General features: G+C 39.0%; 1 protein-coding gene across 5 annotated transcripts in view; it reads right to left on the bottom strand.

The window, feature by feature from the left end:
• plppr5b (phospholipid phosphatase related 5b) overlaps positions 1 to 20,265 on the bottom strand; it is a 78,164-nt gene that overhangs the window by 41,474 nt on the left and 16,425 nt on the right. For 4 of the 5 annotated variants that reach the window (XM_037536748.1, XM_017700387.2, XM_017700388.2 and 1 more), the window contains exon 3: positions 8,777 to 8,965. In XM_037536748.1, coding sequence (XP_037392645.1) covers positions 8,777 to 8,965 — 189 coding nt within the window. Of the gene's footprint in view, positions 1 to 8,776; positions 9,135 to 20,265 lie in introns of those variants that run through there. The other variant, XM_037536751.1, reaches the window with a different exon arrangement.

Below are 20,265 nucleotides of genomic sequence, written 5' to 3'. Positions count from 1 at the left end.
CCAAGGTGTGCTGAAATTTTCAGAGTCTTGGGGCCTTAGCTTAGGGCTAGTGGCCTTTCCTTAGCTCTCTGGGAATGCTGTTCCTTCTTTCCATCAGGTTTGGACTTTGCTAAGGCAAGAGGGCTTTACCTTATCTTTTAGCCATAAGAAAATTCCAAGCACCATGTCTTGCTTTCTTAGATGCAAAAAGCAATTGAGCTTGTTATTGTACTTCCAGTTGTACAACCTGTTCTTGCATACAATATATGGCTCAAAAGCAGAATGTGCTCCAACTGGTTTGCATGAGGACCTGTGAGTCTTAGATGACTAGCTTGTGCCACAGCTTAAAGACTAGCTACCAATGGTCTAGTGATCAGAGGTGGTTAATATGTAGTCACAAAGGCCCTTCAAAAGCTTATCAAGCTGCATCATGGACGTGTCAAGAGTGAAAACCTGATTAGATATTAACTAGCTAATTAGACGGTAATATGGCAGGGTATAAATTTTAGAAGTTCTAGCACACTTGAAATCCAGAACATACTGTATTGCCTGGATTATGGCTATGGATTATACTTTCACATGATATTCCTCTAGTAAATTCCTATGGTACCAAGGGTGTAATAAAAAGTGAGATAGGGATTCAATCATGATTTAATGTGCATTTGGCAAATGTCTTACTAGTGCACTAACAACTATTTTAACACAATTTTTGCCTGATAGACCAAGGGTAACACTTACCTTGGTCCATGTTGGAACTGACAATAGCCTAACAATCAAACAAATATCAGACAGCTATTCCATTAGCATAAACTTCTAGTGCTAACAAATGTCTATTAATTATTTCATAAATAATAGAATATAAAATAGAGGATCAGATGAATGTCAGCTACATCTCTTCTAAAACCGCATATCAATACATTTTCAGCTACATTTAGAACTGTGTATCTTGTTTGTACATGCTAGTGATTTTTAGTGATTTTGATTTTAGCAAAAAATCAGTACTGTCAAATGAATGTCAGTTGACTCTCAAATTTATGGAGAATAAAACACACACAGTCAACCTTGTCAGAGTGCAGTCTTTTTTAAGTCTCTAGTGCATGTCAGATTACTCTCAATATTGTGTGATATATGTCCATAAAACTCAACAAAGAATAAGTTGTCTATCCAATGACATTTTTCTAGCTCCAAAAATGCACAACTGGATGCACCTAAATAAAATGAAAGGTCCTTTATTATGTACTGTATGCATTTTAGAATAGAGAGACAGGTTTGTGGGACGATTATCCATTCTTTGTGTTTATTGCAGAGAAAGACCAGATGGTGCGGAGATTGTCTATAGTATGTTTTCAGTAGAGAGAGAAAGTTCTTGTCAACATGTAGTTAATATAAACATTATACAATGAAAAAAAAGTTGCGAGTAATCTGACATTCAGTTGAAAACACATCGCATTTTATCAAGGCTAACCATCTGTTTTGTTCACTGGACGGTCCAAATAGCAATTCAAACATAGAAAAGATGAGTTTTCGAATACCAACATATACATTATATAGTCAATACATCAGAGTGAACTTACATGCAGTTGACAATACTGATTTTTTGCCAATATTACTAGTAGTGTCACGCATCCCTCTGGCTCAGAAAATACGATGATTTGCAAATCCTTTTCAACCTATATGCAATTGAATACACTACAAATACAAGATATTGAATGTTCAAATGGATAAACTTTATTCTGTTTTGCAAATATTCACTAATTTTGAATTTGATGCCTGCAACACGTTCCAAAGACGTTGGGACAGGGGCAACAAAAGACTGGGAAAGTTGAGGAATGCTCAAAAAACACCTGTTTGGAACATTCCACAGGTGAACAGGTTAATTGGAAACAGGTGAGTGTCATGATTGGGTATAAAGGGAGCATCCCTGAAAGGCTCAGTCCTTCACAAGCAAGGATGGGGCGAGGTTCACCACTTTGTAAACAACTGTGTGTACAAATAATCCAACAGTTTAAGAACAATGTTTCTCAACATGCAATTGCAAGGAATTTAGAGATTTCATCATCTACAGTCCATAATATCATCAAAAGATTCAGAGAAATCTCTGCAAGTTAGCGGCAAGGCAGAAAACCAACATTGAATGCCCGTGACCTTCGATCCCTCAGGCGGCACTGCATTAAAAACCGACATCATTCTGTAACGGATATTACCACATGGGCTCAGGAACACTTCAGAAAACCACTGTCAGTGAACACAGTTCGTCGCTCCATCTGCAAGTGCAAGTTAAAACTCTGCCGTGCAAAGTGAAAGCCATATATCAACAACACCCAGAAACGCCGCTGGCTTCTCTGGGCCCGAGCTCATCTGAGATGGACTGACGCAAAGTGGAGAAGTGTCCTGTGGTCTGACGAGTCCACATTTCAAACTGTTTTTGGAAATCATGGATGTCGTTTCCTCTGGGCCAAAGAGGAAAAGAACTGTCTGGATTTTTATCAGCTCAAAGTTCAAAAGCCAGCATCTCAGATGGTATGGGGGTGTGTTAGTGCCCATGGCATGGACAACTTGCACATCTGTGAAGGCACCATTAATGCTGAAAGGTACATACAGGTTTTGGAGCAACATATGCTGCCATCCAAGCAACGTCCCTGCTTATTTCAGCAAGACAATGCCAAGCCACATTCTGTACATGTTACAACAGCGTGGCTTTGTAGTAAAAGAGTGCGGGTACTAGACTGGCCTGCCTGCAGTCCAGACCTGTCTCCCAATGAAAATGTGTGGAGCATTATGAAGCGCCAAATACGACAACGGGGACCCCAGACTATTGAGCAACTGAAGTTGTACATCAAGCAAGAATGGGAAAGAATTCCACCTACAAAGCTTCAACAATTAGTGTCCTCAGTTCCCAAATGCTGTTAAAATTAAATTAATTAATTAAAATCATTATTTAATAACGGTTTTGTATGCTTCAAATGCTTAGTCAGGTAGCTAAAAGGGACTTGCCTGAAAAGATGCACTACCCAGGTAAGGTGAAACTTTCTGCTGACAAACAAGTGATGCAAGTCATCTCATCATAACCAAATACGAATACATTTAATGCATTTGGCAGAAAATGTAAAACCATGCTTTAAAAAAACAATCGTAAATTATCGTCAGCACACAGTGCATTATAAACTCTAAATATGTTTTGTTGCAAAAGCCATTATTGCAAGTTCACACTGAAAATTTTACAGAAGAAATAGTCAAACAGTAATTTATCTGTATTTTGTTGGGTTATTTTTTCTTAATCAAACTGACCCAACAGCAGTAACTGATATAACCAAAAATGAACAAAAAAAAAAAAGGATTTTTGAAAATTAATTAAAATGGAGATTTTTTTGCAAATGAACTCTTATATATGGCATATATGCCTTACATGCATCAGAGTCCAGGGATTGTTGACATAGCCATCAATAAATTTAAGAAGAATGTTTCCAATAAGGCTGCCCAATAAATTAAATTTTATTTTCAATTACGATTTGGCCTCCAACTATAATGAAAACAAGATAATCAAGATAAAACTGTCATTGTGACACATTCCTCAATGATGTTCTCATTTTGTGTTATAAATCCAGTGCACCCTCTTCCTTTATAGGGTGCTTTTGTCTCTCCCTAAAAGCCCAAACTCACTCTCAGCCAGAGTGTTGCATGTTTAGTTCAGCTCAAGCAAAGATGACAGAAAGAGAGCCAAAACAGTAAAATCAATTCAGCTGTTTGGAAACGTTTAAACGAGTCTGCAGAAGAACAGTAATAAACACTATGCAAGATTGTTACTCTCCACAATGCAATACAACTAATCTGTTTAATCACCTGAATTTCAAAAAACAAACACTTCAACAAATACATCATGTTTCCAAAGACAATGAGTAATTGTGTTAAATAATTGTGAACTCAACACTGACCAAAATAATCGTGATCATGAATTTTACCAAAATCAAGCATAGTTTTTAAACAATCAACACAACACAAATATGGTGAGTAGCACACAGACAGATGCACTACTTCTTCAGTGCATATCCAGAGCAACAGGCATTAGCCACTGATGCAAGTCATACAGCAAAGCTTCTAACAACAGCTAAAAGTCAGGCTCAATCTGTGTATGCACACACAAGGCTGAAACAGCAGGAATCAGACCAGGTAAACAAATACAAAAATAGGCTAGCGGTTCAGGCTATAAAGTATGCCAGATCTATCTGTTCACGCTGCATATTTTTTGGTAGTGGAAATTCATTAAGTCTCTAATCAAACAACTGCAGTGTAATATAATGCAACATTGATGGCATAATTTGTACTTGTATCTTGTTTGTTACATAACTGGCAAAAAATTGTGCTTCTAAATGGAACACTGCTGTGCTGAGACAAGCGAGTCACAAAAGTAAACAATACATTTTAGCAAAGTTGTTTGATTCACGCAGTATCTTGCTTTGAAAATCAAATAGCTGATTTTAATGTGCATTATGGCAAAACATCCCAACTCCAATCAGCACAAGAAAATCTACACTAATGAAGACACACTACCAAAATCTACATCTATGAATGCTTACTATCACCTTTGTTCACATGCTCAGGTCACCTTATTGTACAAATATACAAAGAGAAACAATGAAAGTAACACAAACATTACCTCTTTCCCTCTGAGATAGGAACTGACAACTGCTCAATGTGTGAAGAACAATTTAAATTAGTCTAAAAATAAGATGAGATATGACAGATTAAATAACAGACAGTGAGAGCATTAACAAGTATGCATGCAAGAGTTTCAGCTCAAACTGAAACCTTAAGCTCATCATTTTGCCACACAAACCATATTTTTCAACAGTGCAGTGTGAGTGGAAGTGTGGTGGCATGTACAACAAAAGACTGGGAAAGTTGAGGAATGCTCAAAAAACACCTGTTTGGAACATTCCACAGGTGAACAGATTAATTAGAAACAGGTGAGTGTCATGACTGGATATAAAGGGAGCATCCCTGAAAGGCTCAGTCGTTCACAAGCAAGGATGGGGTGAGGTTGACCACTTTATGAACAACTGTGTGAACAAATAGTCCAACAGTTTAAGAACAACGTTTCTCTACGTGCAATTGCAAGGAATTCAGGGATTTCATCATCTACAGTCCATAATATCATCAAAAGATTCAGAGAATCTGGAGAAATCTCTGGAAGTAAGCGGCAAGGCAGAAAACCAACACTGAATGCCCGTGACCTTCGATCCCTCAGGCGGCACTGCATTAAAAACCCACATCATTCTGTAATGGCTATTACCACATGGGCTCAGGAACACTTCAGAAAACCACTGTCAGTGAACACAGTTTGTCGTTAAAACTTGGAAATTATGGACGTTGTGTCCTCTGGGCCAAGGAGGAAAAGGACTGTACAGATTGTTCTTAGCGCAAAGTTCATAAGCCAGCATCTCTGATGGTATGGGGGTGTGTTAGTGCCCATGGCATGGGTAACTTGCACATTTGTGAAAGCACCATTAATGCTGAAAGGTACAGGTTTTGGAGCAACATATGCGTCTTTTTCAGGGACGTCCCTGTTTATTTCAGCAAGACAATGCCAAGCCACATTCTGCACATGTTACAACAGCGTGGCTTCACAGTAAAAAAGTGCGGGTACTAGAATTGTTTAGAATGCACCTGAGCTGTTGTACTTCACTGCACCCCACAGGAGACATAGGTGAGAACCAAAAATAATTGATTTTAGTTGCCACTTTTTTAAATGTCAATCTGCCTGGAGATCAGCCTCCATGTGCATCAGAGAGAGTGCAAACTTTTGACAACTTTAATGAAACTGTCTTGTTCTCGTTTATGTTATTTATTTCTAAATAACCATGCTAGCTGTACTGACTACAAACCACAGCAGACAAGAACATGTGTGCCAAGGGTATCAAGCTCAGACAGTGTCATAGCAGAGTTACACAGAAGCAAGATGATTTTCTTTCTGTATTGTATCAAAGTGAACGTGAGCTGATTTTGTTATCACTCATCTGTAGCACTATTTCACTCGGCCTGCCTGATGGCTTATTGGAGAAGCTTGCAAGCTGTGTATGGCCTGGCATCTCCTTCAGTGAAGAAAAGTGTTGAGTCTACCAATACCACTGGGATATACAAACAGATGACTTTTTTCCGTCAACACAACCAATTTCCTCAAAAGAAATGACATGATATATAAACTGTACCAGGGCACATACGTGGATTAAGAAGCAACACACAGTGAAACATGCTTCATTGCTGATTAGACCATGAAGGACAGAAACAGAGTAAAAGCACGCCGAGCACTTTACAGAGCGGCTCCAGTCTGGCTAAGGCAGACATGATAAATATCATGTGAAAGGTAGACCTGTCACAATTATTGCATAATTGCCTGACTGCAATTACCTCAGCTGATCACAATTATTTAAGAAGATTGTGTTCATATGTTTATGTTGCAACAAACAGAATGTGAGTAAGTTGGTGTTTTCCTCTTTGGTTTGTTGCAAATTAGTGCCACTAAATCACAGACCTTAAAAAAAACAACAACAAAGCTCTGTCTTTCAGTTAATGCTGCATGTACACTGAACATGGTGAGCACTTTTGACATACTCAAGAGAAACATACAAGCGCTGCTTGACACAATACATGAGTCGGTGTAACTGTAGACATTTGTGTGAGTGCACATGCACAACAGCGCAATCTCATTTCATGTCTGTACTATTATCCCAAATATCTCCTTGGAGATCAGCAAAGTACATCTCTCTGTCTGAGGATCAATCTCTATCTCTCTCTCTCTCTCTCTCTCTCTCTCTATCTATCTATCTATCTATCTATCTATCTATCTGTCTAGCTCTTAATCAATAAATCAATCTGATAATAATGACAAATAGGCAGCAAGATCACTAACTGGCAGCTACTTTAATAGTAATTGTTTATAGGTAAATCTACATTCCAACAGAGCGACTAAGAAATAATCTCAGCTAAAAAACACCAGGTCCCATGTTTATCAAATATGTAAAAGTAATAGCATTAATGTTTGATCGGGGTCAATATTTTTGAAGCCTCTTAAAACCAGAGTGCTGTTCTAGGATCATCTCTTATTTACTGTGGTTTCAGTATAAGGAACATGTTCCTAGACTATTACCATACTTTAAGAATTTTCATGAATACAGGCCCAGGCCTCATCATATCAGGAAATTCTACTCAGTTGAATATGAAGTTTTCTGACAATTTGTAAGGATTATTATAGATAATAAAGCTGACCTAAGTCCATGTTGCGGACTTGGTAGCCATGTAAAGCCATATAATTTGCAAGCTCCATGCAAAAGAACATCTTATAAAGTAGGTTGTGCTAGGTGCTCATTCCTCAAGTGGATCAAAAGTTTGTGAGAGCACTGAAAGAACATTCAAGGAGAACTCAAAATATGGTGAAGGGTGTGTCTTCGGGGCGAACCTTCTTTATGAGACTGTGCATCACGTTAATACATGAAGTCGGATGACGCTACCCAAAAAAACTCTGAGAAACATGAATGAAGCCTCTGATTTTTAAACAATTATTTCAGGCTTTACAGAAAATATCACAACAGAACACAGGACTCCATATTTTAGTGTGTTCTTTTCTTTCTGATTCATACATACACACAAAACATACATTTTTTCCCAAGTGGAAAAAAAAAACATTCAGACAGATGATGTGCAAAAACAAAACATGGCAAACATGTTAGACAATGATCTATGTGAATAACTCACAGGTAGAAGTTTACACTGAAACCCAAACTGTATTCAGTTAAATGAAACGCCTACTGAAAACAAGCTGATGACAGATCCAGCTTGTAGCATCCTCAGTGATAAAACGTACATCTGACTCACTGGCCGCTATGATGATGTTTAACAGGCAAGATTTCTGGTGATTACAGACAGGCTTAGCAGAGTGTGACATGCATGAAGGTTCTATCATAACTGAGACTCTTGTGCTTTCGTGGATGCATGGTGTCATTTAGCATCTGAAACAAGGGCAAGTTAATTACAACATCAAACAGAGAATGTACTGTATCACTATGGAGGTTTGCATCAAAGAGCTTATGAAAATGAAAGGGCAAAGCTTTCATGATATATCCACTTCACTTAGACATACACAAACCCTGGCACCTCATTATGTCTCCTTATTTGATGGAAAAGATAGGGAGATAGAGATTATGAAAACAGATCAAAGCTACCATACCAATTATACAACATTTATACCATAAATACTATTCGACATACCATGTATATGTACATAAACCTTATAGTAGACTATGGGTACCATATAATACTGTATATGCCATTTAACATATGATATGCATTGTATAATAAATCATTATAGCTAGTGTTCTAAGATAAAAGGCAATATTTGGTGTTTGTTTTGGCATTTTAGACATTTGCTATTCGATCTAACACAGTAAAAGATAGGAGTAATGAAGAACAGATTAAAGCTAACATACATCCTGCCCTAATTTATTACAGTGCTATGAGACCAAAGGCAGGACTTTGCATTTATTTGTGGTCCAGTTATTTGATAATCCAGTTCACAATCAATACTTAACACAGTGGAAAACAGGTGTGATGAAGAACACATTACCACACAGCCTGTGAATACTTGGCATTACAAAAACAAGATAAGTTATTTTGATTTTCTAAACATTTTCTTCACTACTCAACTTAATAGCGTCTACACTGTCCATCAGGCCACATAAAAGTTTAGACCCACGACCTGACCCCTCCCCTCAACCACTCTGATACTCCAGCAAAGGAAACTCACCACCAGTGTTGGGACCCCTGCGACCACTGCGTAGAGCACTGCGGGTGGGATGGCACTGGTCTCCTCGGGGCCGAGGTAGGGCTTGGTGTATGCACTGTCGTAGCAGAAAAATCCCTGCACGTGCACGTTGAACGTGTCCGTGTACTCGAAGTAGTAGGCCAGCATGACTGTCCCCGCCATGATCACCAGCTGAAAATAGAGCATGGTCGTTAAAGGTTGGGGGGCGCGCATTTAACGATCTGCTTCTTCCTGCTGGCCTAAAAGCAGCCTGACCGCCTTCATCTCCGCTCACACTCTCCTCCACCTCCTCATCACGCTGCTGCTCCAGCTCCTGCTCGCTCCGCCGCGCGAGCTCGAATGAAAGTGCACTGGAGCTTTTTTCCACACCCGTATTCCGACAAGGCACGCCCCCTACTGCTGTACGATTGGTTAGGGTTGCCGTTTGGCGGATTGATTGAGAGTATGAACGACTGGCCAAACTCAGAGCGGGGGCGTGACACTACTAGCCAATCCTAACTGAAGAGGCCGGACGTTATTGGCCAATTACAACGAAGGTTGAGAGACACCGCTGACTAATCAACGCACAGGAGGCGGGACTTGCCGGAATAGGGGTGAAAATAACGGCAGCAGCTCCGTGCGTTGAGCAGCTGATGATGGGGACTGACGCAAACGAGCAACCTGTAAGAGCAAAGCTGCTGCCTTTGCTCAGCCTCAACCTCTGACTGCTACAGCGTGCACCCACAAGGGCCGAGTGGAGCCTCATGAGAGGTCACTGAAGTAAGCCTGTAATGTGGACCTGCTCTGAAAGGGTCATCCTTCCATCCTAACTAAACTTAGATCTATGCTTAATCAAGATTAAGTGAACCTGCAACTCAGCAGTGAATGTGTATGAGGTGGAAAATTTGCAACTGGACTCTAGTATTTATTTTATTTTATAAGTATTTATACTGCATGTTCTCACTACATTTAATGCCCAAAGGTTTGTAGACACTCCTAATTGGTGAATTCAGCTCCTTTAAGGAGGATCTATTACTGACAAAGGTGTTCAACTGTGCATGCACAGCAGGTTAATAGAAAAGCACCGCCAACTGAATGGTGATGCTCTGGAGCAGCTGCACATTAGCTGAAGGTCAGTATGCCCACTATGCTTAGTGTGGGCTAGAGGAGTATAAAGCCCTCCCCAGCACTGAAACTCAGTTGTGCTCTCTCAACTGAAGAAGCTCCATCCAATACTTTAGGGATGAGCTGGCGTGCCATTTGTGATCCAGAACTACTGACCCAGTGCCAGTACCTGGCCTGGCTGAATGCAATCCTCAGAGCAATGTTCCAAGTTCAAACGTTCCCAGAAGACTAGAGGATATTAGCACAGAAAAGCTCCTGATTAATTTCTTTGATTTCAGACAAACAGGTGTCCACAAACTTTTGGACATGTGATGTATCAAAATTATAAACATGGCTGTGGTTGTGGGGCTGCCTGCCTTTTTGTATGTGGGAGTTTATAAAATGAAATCCATTCAGATATGTGGCATTGGGAAAGAACAATACACATATTTTTATGTTTGGAGCAAACTTTAGAGCTTCAGTCAGCACTTTAACAAAGTGGGTTGAAGTCTGACCTTGTTGCTGCACCATTGCAGATATCAGAACACACTTCAAAGGACTGAAGGCGACCTTATAGAAACAGTACAATGGCTGTGAAGGATCAAACCAGGCAGAAGCCTTCAACACATCCAATTACTGTGTGCAGTCATTTCAGGATATTTATGCTTATAATTATCTGATGTCTGTTTGACTCCTCATTTTGTTCCAGTGACACTACAGTTTATATTTGTTAGTATGTAAGCAAATCAGAAAAGAAGAAACAGGGAGTTAGCTGGCTAAAATCAATGGAATGGTTTAACTGTCATCTAATTGACCTTAACACATTAGGATAACTGTGCGAGACAGAAAATACTATTTTTTCATAGTTTGCTGTTTTAGTGATGAACATGAATTATTTTAGACTGTGCTCTCTTGTGTATGCTTAGCTGGCACAAAATGGCATCACATGTCTACTCTAAAATCTTTTGACGGTTAATCACTTCTCAGAATCATTCATAAACTAAAGGGAGCTCATGGGAGGGAGTCGTCTTCTGCTTCCAAACCCCCAGATGTTCACATTAACCTAGTAGAGATACATTGACAGAGCTGGCATATGCATGATGGGCTGATGATTTGGTGTACACTATGTAAGGAGTTCCACATCTGCTGTGCTCAGAGAATTAATCATGATAATTGGGCAGCTGTTATTTACATCAGCGTGACTGCCAGCATTTGTCTCAGTGTGAGCACAGCAGAGAAGAAAACAGCATGTGTCAAAGTATTTGTGAATTATGTGTGATTTCTAAAAATACAGGGAAATAAGGAGTTGAACAGAATTAAACATCTTTCTCTTCACATGGCAAGTGTTTATTCGTTTACTCAAGGTCCTGTAGTCAAGAATTTCAGGAATGCATTTTATTATTTGAGATTGTATTACGTTTGTGTAATTTATGCTGCTAAAGGTTTTAAGAAGTAAATGCAGGCTCTTACTGAGTATCATACATAATGTTACCGAACATAAACAGCTTACTTTACACTTTTAATAGGCAGATACACCCACAGGAACATACTGACCTATATTAGGTAACCACAGACTCTTCAGCTACCCATATACAGATGAAAAGAAGCACAACAGAACCACCAAGTACAGTAGCTGTCTTCCTGCCATGGAAATCCAGAAAATTACAGAGGAATATCAAGAAAACAAACAAAAAAACTATCAAACAATAAAGCAATCATCTGCTAAAAGAGATCATGGCTGGAGATTCTTTAAAGGCAATCCCCTTTCTGTACACATTTCATCTCTCTCACCATGTTTAAATAAACAGCACTTATTAAAAGGCAAAACAACAGAGGAAAACTTAAAAGCGGTGAGCTTCAAGCTGCTGTGGCTTATCTTGTGTGCCACACTTCATAAGAAATTCATGCCCTGTCTTCAGGAAGATTTGACGGGATCCTGTATTTTATTTCCTTTTTTCTTTTTTTTTTCAGAAGGAAAGTATTTGAATTTTTTTTTTGGAATGAAAATGCAGGTTAGCAAGTACTGAGGCAGGGAGAGGAAAGCTGTCCACGTGGTGTGACGCAGCTCTTTTCAGTGGCACTCTGTATCAACCTCTCCTTTCTGTGGTGCAGGTTAAAAGACTGGTGGTTCTACACTATGATTTCAATTTGTCCTAGTGCTAAAACAACATTAATTGATTAATGTTGCTAAAGAAGCGCCTCTGAAACTATTGTGTAGAAACTTATTTTATTTACAGTGCTTTATAGTTGCAATGTCTACAACAATTTCATATTGACATTTTATTTACTAACCAAACTACCAGTGATCCAACAGGTGTCTTAATTTGGTCTTTTATGTGTAATGTTGATAATAGTTGAATGGTGCTAAATATGAAGAAAATATGTTTTCTTTGGGGACTATTTTACCTTATAATCTCCTGTATATAACTCCCTCCCATTGATGGCTTTTAGAAAAGACATTTTAGGCCAAAACATTGTCTCAAAACTATCAAACAATGCCCCAGACATCAGGCAGCATATTCATAACCATGTCATGTAATAAATTTATTCGATAGGATTTAGAGAAATTAAGCTTTCAGACATCTGCTTTCACCACCACTGTGAACAATACTGACTCAGTAAGTTTCTCTGAACATTTTATATCAAACCACTCTGAATTTGTTTGTTTAGATATTAACCAGTGACTAATGAATAAGTTATGATAAATCGAATTCTCCTTTAATGCCTGAAAACTGAAGAATGGCTCCATTTAAGATAAAAATCTCAAGGAACAGTCAAAACAAGAGCTTTTCTTTACAGCTTTTCTATATCCATACAGGCAAAAACAGCAGGTATCCATAAGAAAAGAAGGAAACTACCAACTCTGCATGTTTGATTCAACACCTTTTAAGAAGAGTCAAGATTAAATGATACCTATGAAAGACAGAGGATTGTGGATCATTATACATGAGCAAGAAAACAGGTTAAACTGAATGTGCTTATATCTTTGTATCTCAAGCAAGCAAGCAAGCATGTTTCCTGGTGAATGATGTGAAGATAATTAAAAAGTAGATCAAGCTCATCAAGACCCTCCCTTAGGTCATTATCGTTTTAATTAATAATACATGCAAATATGTTGAACGCTTCAAGCAAAGCCCTGCTTGTTTACCTAAGAATTGTGTCTCACTATTCATGGAAAGCTTGAGTGCCGTTATGATTGTTCTATAACCCCATTTCCAAAAAAGGTGGGACACTGTGAAAAATGTAAATAAAAACAAAATGCAATAATGTGCAAATCATTTAAACCCTATATTTAATTGAAAATGCTTCAAAGATAACATCAAATGTAGAAACTGAGAAATTATTTTTTGAAAAATATATACCTGTTTTGAATTTGATGCCAGCAACACGTTCCAAAAGAGTTGGAACAGGGGGCAACAAAAGATCTGTAAAGTTGTGTAATGCTAAATAAACACCTGGTGGTTGATTGACAACAGGTCAGTAACATGATTGGGTATAAAATGAGCATTCCAGAGAGGCTGTCTTTCAGATGTAATGATGAGGAGGGGGTCACCACTCTGTGAAAGACTGCATGATCAAATAGTGCAACAATTCAAGAATATTGTTTCTCAATGTAAAATAGCAAAGAACTTTTGCTTTTCATCATCTACAGTAAATAACATCATTAAATTCAGAGAATCTTTGTATCTCTGTTTGCAAGGGACAAGGCCAAAGAACTGTATATGTTGGCCATGATCTCTGGCCCTTCAGGTGGCACTGCACTAAAAACAGACACAATTCTGCAAGAATTGTAGAAATCACTGCATGGGCTCAGAAACACTGTCTAAATCAAAAGTAATTTAAAATGGACTGAGAGGAAGTGAAAAAGTGTCCTGTGGTCCGACGAATCAACATTTGAATTTCTTTTTGAAAATCATGGACACTGTGGGCTAAAGACCACTCAGCTTTCTATTACTGCAAAGTTCAAGAGCCAGTGTTCATGATGGTATAGGGGTGCATTAGTCCACATGGCAGGAGTGACTGGCACATCTGTGAAGGCACCACTAATCCTGGACGATATATACGTTTTGGCAACATATGCTGCCATCCAGACGACTTCCTTTTTAAGGGAAGGCCTAGATTATTTCAGCAAGACAAACCATATTCTGCATGTTTTGCAACAGCATTGCTCTGTATTAAAAGAGCGCTAAACTGGCCTGCCTGTAGTCCAGACCTGTCACCGCTGAAAACAAGAAAAAAAAACAGAGGAAGACCCCAAACTGTTGAGCAGCTGAAATCCTATGTTAAGCGAAAATGGGAAAACATTTTACAAAACTACAGCAGTTGGTCTCCTCAGTTCCCAAATGCCTACAGAGTGTTGTTCAAAGAAGAGATGATGAAAAACAGTGGTAAACATGCCCTTGTCCAAACGTTTCTGGAATGTGTTGTTGGCATCAAACTCAAAATGGGCATGTATTTTTTCAAAAAACAATTGAATTTCTCAGTTTCAACATTTCGTTTGTTGTCTTTGTACTATTTTCAATGCAATATAGGGTTTAAATGATTTGTGCATTATTGAATTTTGTTTACTTGCATTTTGCAAAGTGTCCCAACAATTTAGGAAATAGGGTTGTACATGAGGCTGGGTGCGCATATTTCTGTGATAGTTCTGTTTATATAAATGTTGAAAAAAATGCCCAATCTGTATGTTTTAACTGCTAAAAACGAGGCTCCAAGAAGTAAACTTTAAGGACGGTGTGTGCTGCTGGTCACTGGCGAGCTATACATCAATAACTGATGATTATATACAAGCACTGGACTTCACCAGCAGAGGGAATGATGGACGTAACATTCTGACTACGGCTCACTGTTGTGTAAAAGTGATACACAAGCTCAGTCCACGCATCTAGTTTAGAGGGATGACAGAGGGAAGTGAGGTATTTCAGCTGTGATAGTCATTTAAAGCCTACTCTGTGCAGACGGTGTATATTTGCCTGCAGGCTCGAGATTTCCCTGGCCTCTCTGAGGGACACATCTTCTCTTAATAACTCGTCCAAGTAGTGGGAAGCTCCACACTCTTGTGAAAAATGCCTACAAAGTACATGAGATGGATATGAGTGAGACTTCATCAAAGGCCAGCACATATTGCACTGTATTAGACTCTCTTATGCATCATAAAAAAAGAGAAACCTGCTCTCTCCGTCTGAAAAAGTTTGGCTGCGCTCAATAATCCGCTTGTTCCATCATTTATTAATCCTACTCATGATTCTTTTAAAAGACTCTTAGGCTTTGTTTAAAAGAGATGTGTCACTGATGGCTTTAATCATGTGCTTTATTTTTCTAAAAGAGAAGCTTAATTAAGATATTTGTGTGGGCCATATTCATACTGTGGCAAAACACAGCTAAGGGTAACTGAGGATTAATGAAGTAAGAAGGCGCTTGAAGTAGTGCTATTATACTGTGTGTAATGCGGTGTTGCTTTTTTCTTTCCCTCAGCAATCCATTTTACATTCTTCAGTCTTTTATAAGTCACAAACAATAGAAGAAGCCCACATCAAAGATTCATTCATTACAAAGAAGAGGTAGAAGTTTCTGGAATATAAAAAGAAACCTCCTCTTCAGTTAAATTACAGGAGCCTTTTTCTGTCATTTTCTGAACCATGACAGAGATGTTCAAAAAGTTGGAGAGTAAAAATGTGGGCATTATTATCTCCAAGGTACAGGTACAATAGGCATACTTTGGATGTTCCAGAAAGGTCTACCTCTTGGGTAATAAATCTTTGCCACCATGACCAGAAATGCTCTCAAGCCAATTCATGTGAGTCTGAGTTGAATCTCAAGTCTCTAGGGTGCGAGTCAGAGTCAAGTTTCATGTCACTGGAGTGTAAGGGTGTATCAAGTTTTGGCCGTCTAGTAGAAAACGTCAGTCTCGTTATTAGCTACAGGCATTATATTCCACAAAAGTTGCTACTTGTTATTTAAACTATGACCTAAAACTGTGTCAAAACTGTGCCAAAGGTTTAAAGGTTTCAAACCACAAAAAACTAGTGTCTTCCTAGCATTGTTTTTAAACGATAGTGTTTAAATCCTGTCCTGTGATGGACTGGCGACCTGTCAAGGGTGTATCCTGCCTTCCGCCCGATGACCACTGGGATAGGCTCCAGCACCCCCCCGCAACCCTGAGGGAGAAGCGGCTTAGAAAGTCTTCTTCTTCTTTCGGCTGCTCCCTTTAGGGGTTGCCACAGCGGATCATCTGCCTCCATCTTGCCCTATCTACTGCCTCCTCTACTTTTACACCAACCATCTCCATGTCCACCTTCACTACATCCATAAACCTTCTCTGAAGTCTACCTCTTCTCCTTCTGCCCGGCAGCTCCATCTCCAACATTCTTTGACCAATATATCCACTATTCCTCCTCAACACATGTCCAAACCATCTCAACCTGGCTTTATCTCCGAACTGCTCCACCTTCACTGAAAGTGTGTTTTTAAATCTAGTATGTAAACATTGTTAAAATTTACAAATTGTACCATTCACTCCCCAATTATTTAGACCATGGATGGAACCTAAACGGCCTAAATAGCTCATTTTGATTTTATTGAGCATTACAATCTCTAGACTATGTGTACAATAGGAGTATTTCCACACAGATGTCCTGCCACCCTTAAGACCACACCACCAAATAAAGTGGAGCGCCAAAATTGTAAATGTTTTAGTCACTTAACTCTTGGAGCAAAGCTTCAAAGCAAGAATGTGCAGCAAGTTCTGCTGTCACTGCTGTTTCCTCACGCTAACAAATTCCAAGCATTTAGCATCCTGTTTGGCTTGCTTTCTTTCAAAAAGTTTTCACCTCCACTCATGAGTTATTAAACTTCATTCAGTTTGGAATCATTGCACTGCTCTTAGGAGATTCAATTGAAGTTCATGTTTACACGGTGGGAAAGCATATGAGCATGTTCAAAATCATTAATGCAGCCTTCCACTGCATTTTAAATTCTGTCTGCTGCCAGCAAGCCTCTAATGAGCCTCCACCAGTTAAAATCATACCATAAATGTAAACACATTCTAAGTCAGCAGATCTGAGGCTTACATCCTTTTGAATACATAAAACACATAAAAAACAATGAAAGATGATAGATGCAACTGCAGTAACAACCATTAGGTGAGCGTTTAGAATATTTCTGTATGACAGATCAGTAATAAGCAAATAAACAGGTTGTTCTCAGGCACACGTTCACAGAACGCTAACATTTTACTGTTGTGTCAGCAGTGTATTAAATTTTATTGCTGACTGAAGGATTGGGCTATATATAATCATATGTAAATTTTTGCTGTACTACTTACTTTCATACAAAGAATTTTCAAGATATACTAGAGATGTACCAGTTTTAGTACTGAACTGATTCTGCCAGTGCTATTCTGTTTTGTGTTGTTCATATGTACCATTTCAACTCATGCTATACTGGAAATTGGGAGAAACATTTTATTTTAAGAAAGCACACAAGTACCAACTCTTCTGGAGAGTGAGACAGCAACAATAAGAGCTTAAAACATCAGGAGAAAGTTGCATGATGTAACTATCTGTAACAGCATTTCATTTTATATTACTTGAAAATGTTAACATTATCAATATTACAGAGCACAGTCATTTTCATGGCAGCGTATCCCAGACTTTTTTTTCCAAATTGATAGGCACATTTGAAAAGGCTAATTAAATTACAATTGCATTTCCCATGTGAGTGTGCATTATTTGATACATTATTTGTTGCGTATTTGCATTTATGTGAATAACAGCTGGAAAAAGTTAATATGGAAAAGCAATGAAAGACATTTAATTCTCATTGTCTTAATGGTCTGACTGACATATTAAGAAACAAAACAATCGCAAATCGCAAACACATCTGCATTTCCTCATCGAAGCACTTCACCTCTGTCAAAATTAAAATGTTAATGATACCCTCTTTGCATTTTTCACTGTCAGCATGGCACTCCTGTCAACCAAATGCTTCGGGCAGGAAGTTGGTAGGGACATTGTAGTGCAGGGTGTATGAAAATGTCTGAACTTTGATGGTACTGGCGAAAAGCTAGATGCTGATTTACAATACAAAGCTAGTAATAGTAACCACTTCTAGTGACACATTTAACATCTGCTAAACAGGCTGAGGATAATTCTGATGAAAGTGATTTTGTGTTGTTCCTTGTGGAAGTGATTCTTGATTGACTAGGAGAACTTGTGGCTGCACAAGCACCAATGTTAGTGACATCATGACCAGGTTTGGGCAGAGGCTTGCAGGACTGTCAGAACAATACTGGTGCTGGAGGACCACTGCTCTGCACATCTCAGCGCTTTCCCTGCTTCAACACACCTGTGACAAATAGTCAGCGGTTGTTAACGAGCTGTTGTTTTGTGTGGAGTTGATTCCTGACTGACTAGGAGAGCCAGTGTTAGTGACACTGTGACCAGAGGCTCATAGTACTGGTGGAAAAACATTGCTCTGTACTTTTTTGTGCATGCATTGCTGAAACACACCCATCGCAAAGTCAGTGGCTGTTAACGAGCTGGGAGCCCGGTTGACCAAAAACATATTATTGTTAAAATTCTTCAGGACCAGGGTTGGGAAACACTTTGCTGGGTAGGCACAGTGTTTCCCAACCCTGGTCCTGGAGAAATTGCTTGGGAAGTGTTAAAATATCACTAGCAGTGGTTGCTAATGCTCCAGTACCACTAAAGTTTCTTTTTTTTCATTGCTTCTTCCTAAAATATGTCCCACACTAAAAGCACCTCCCGACCTCCCACCCCACGTTTGACTGACAGGAGCACATTGCTGACAGTGAAATGCAAATACATTTTAATTTGAGCAGAGCTGAAGCATGACAATAAGGAAATGCAACTGCAAATGGGTGATTATTTTTACGTTTTTTAAAGTCAGTCAGACCATTAAAATTATGAAAATGAAATGTCAAAAAGACTTTGCTTTTCCATATTAACATTTTCATTAATGTTATATATAGAAATGCAATTGCAAATACATTTATTTTGCCTTTGAATTTGAATTAGGCCTTTAATAATGCACACTCACATGGTAAATGCAATTGCAAATACACAATTTAAGTAGCATTTTCAAATTAGCATTTACATTTAAAAACATTCAGAACACGTCTATATTTTGGATGGCGAGGGATTATACAAATCACAATGTATCTCCAAATAAACCATATATACAAGTGTTGAATGGTTAGAACAGAAAAAAGCTGGAACCAGTGCTTTGTATCAGTAGGTACTTCAAGTTTCACATTTGAAAGGCATCAGCTGTACTACGCAGTTACAGTGGGTTGCAAAAGTATTCAGCCCCCTTGAACTTTTCAACCTTTTGCCACATTTCAGGCTTCAAACATAAAGATATGAAATTGACATTTTTTGTGAAGAGTCAACAACAAGTGGGACACAATCGTGAAATGGAACGAAATTTGTTGGATATTTTAAACTTTTTTTAGAAATAAAAAACTGAAAAGTGGGGCGTGCAATATTATTCAGCCCCCTTGCTTTAATACTTTGTAGCGCCACCTTTTGCTGTGATTACAGCTGCAAGTGGCTTGGGGTACGTCTCTGTCAGTCTTGCACATCGAGAGACTGAAATTTTTGCCCATTCTTCCTTGCAAAACAGCTCGAGCTCAGTGAAGTTGGATGGAGAGCGTTTGTGAACAGCAGTTTTCAGCTCTTTCCACAGATTCTCGATTGGATTCAGGTCTGGACTTTGACTTGGCCATTCTAACACCTGGATACGTTTATTTGTGAACCATTCCATTGTAGATGTTGCTTTATGTTTTGGATCATTGTCTTGTTGGAAGATAAATCTCCGTCCCAGTCTCAGGTCTTTTGCAGACTCCAACAGGTTTTCTTCCAGAATGGTCCTGTATTTGGCTCCATCCATCTTCCCATCAATATTAACCATCTTCCCTGTCCCTGCTGAAGAAAAGCAGGCCCAAACCATGATGCTGCCACCACCATGTTTGACAGTGGGGATGGTGTGTTCAGGGTGATGAGCTGTATTGCTTTTACGCCAAACATAAGTTCGATTTTGGTTTCATCTGACCAGAGCACCTTCTTCCACATGTTTGGTGTGTCTCCCAGGTGGCTTGTGGCAAACATTAAATGAGACTTTTTATGGATATCTTTGAGAAATGGCTTTTTCTTGCCACTCTTCCATAAAGCCCAGATTTGTGCAGTGTACCACTGATCGTTGTCCTATGGACAAAGTCTCCCACCTCAGCTGTAGATCTCTGCAGTTCATCCAGAGTGATCATGGGCCTCTTGGCTGCATCTATGATCAGTCTTCTCCTTGTTTGAGCTGAAAGTTTAGAGGGACGGCCGGGTCTTGGTAGATTTGCAGTGGTCTGATGCTCCTTC

Source organism: Pygocentrus nattereri, chromosome 3 (assembly GCF_015220715.1).
Source record: "Pygocentrus nattereri isolate fPygNat1 chromosome 3, fPygNat1.pri, whole genome shotgun sequence".
NCBI classification, from domain to species: Eukaryota; Metazoa; Chordata; class Actinopteri; order Characiformes; family Serrasalmidae; genus Pygocentrus; species Pygocentrus nattereri.
The sequence above is the reverse complement of the archived record's forward strand: the minus strand, read 5'-3'. Positions and strand labels throughout refer to the sequence as shown.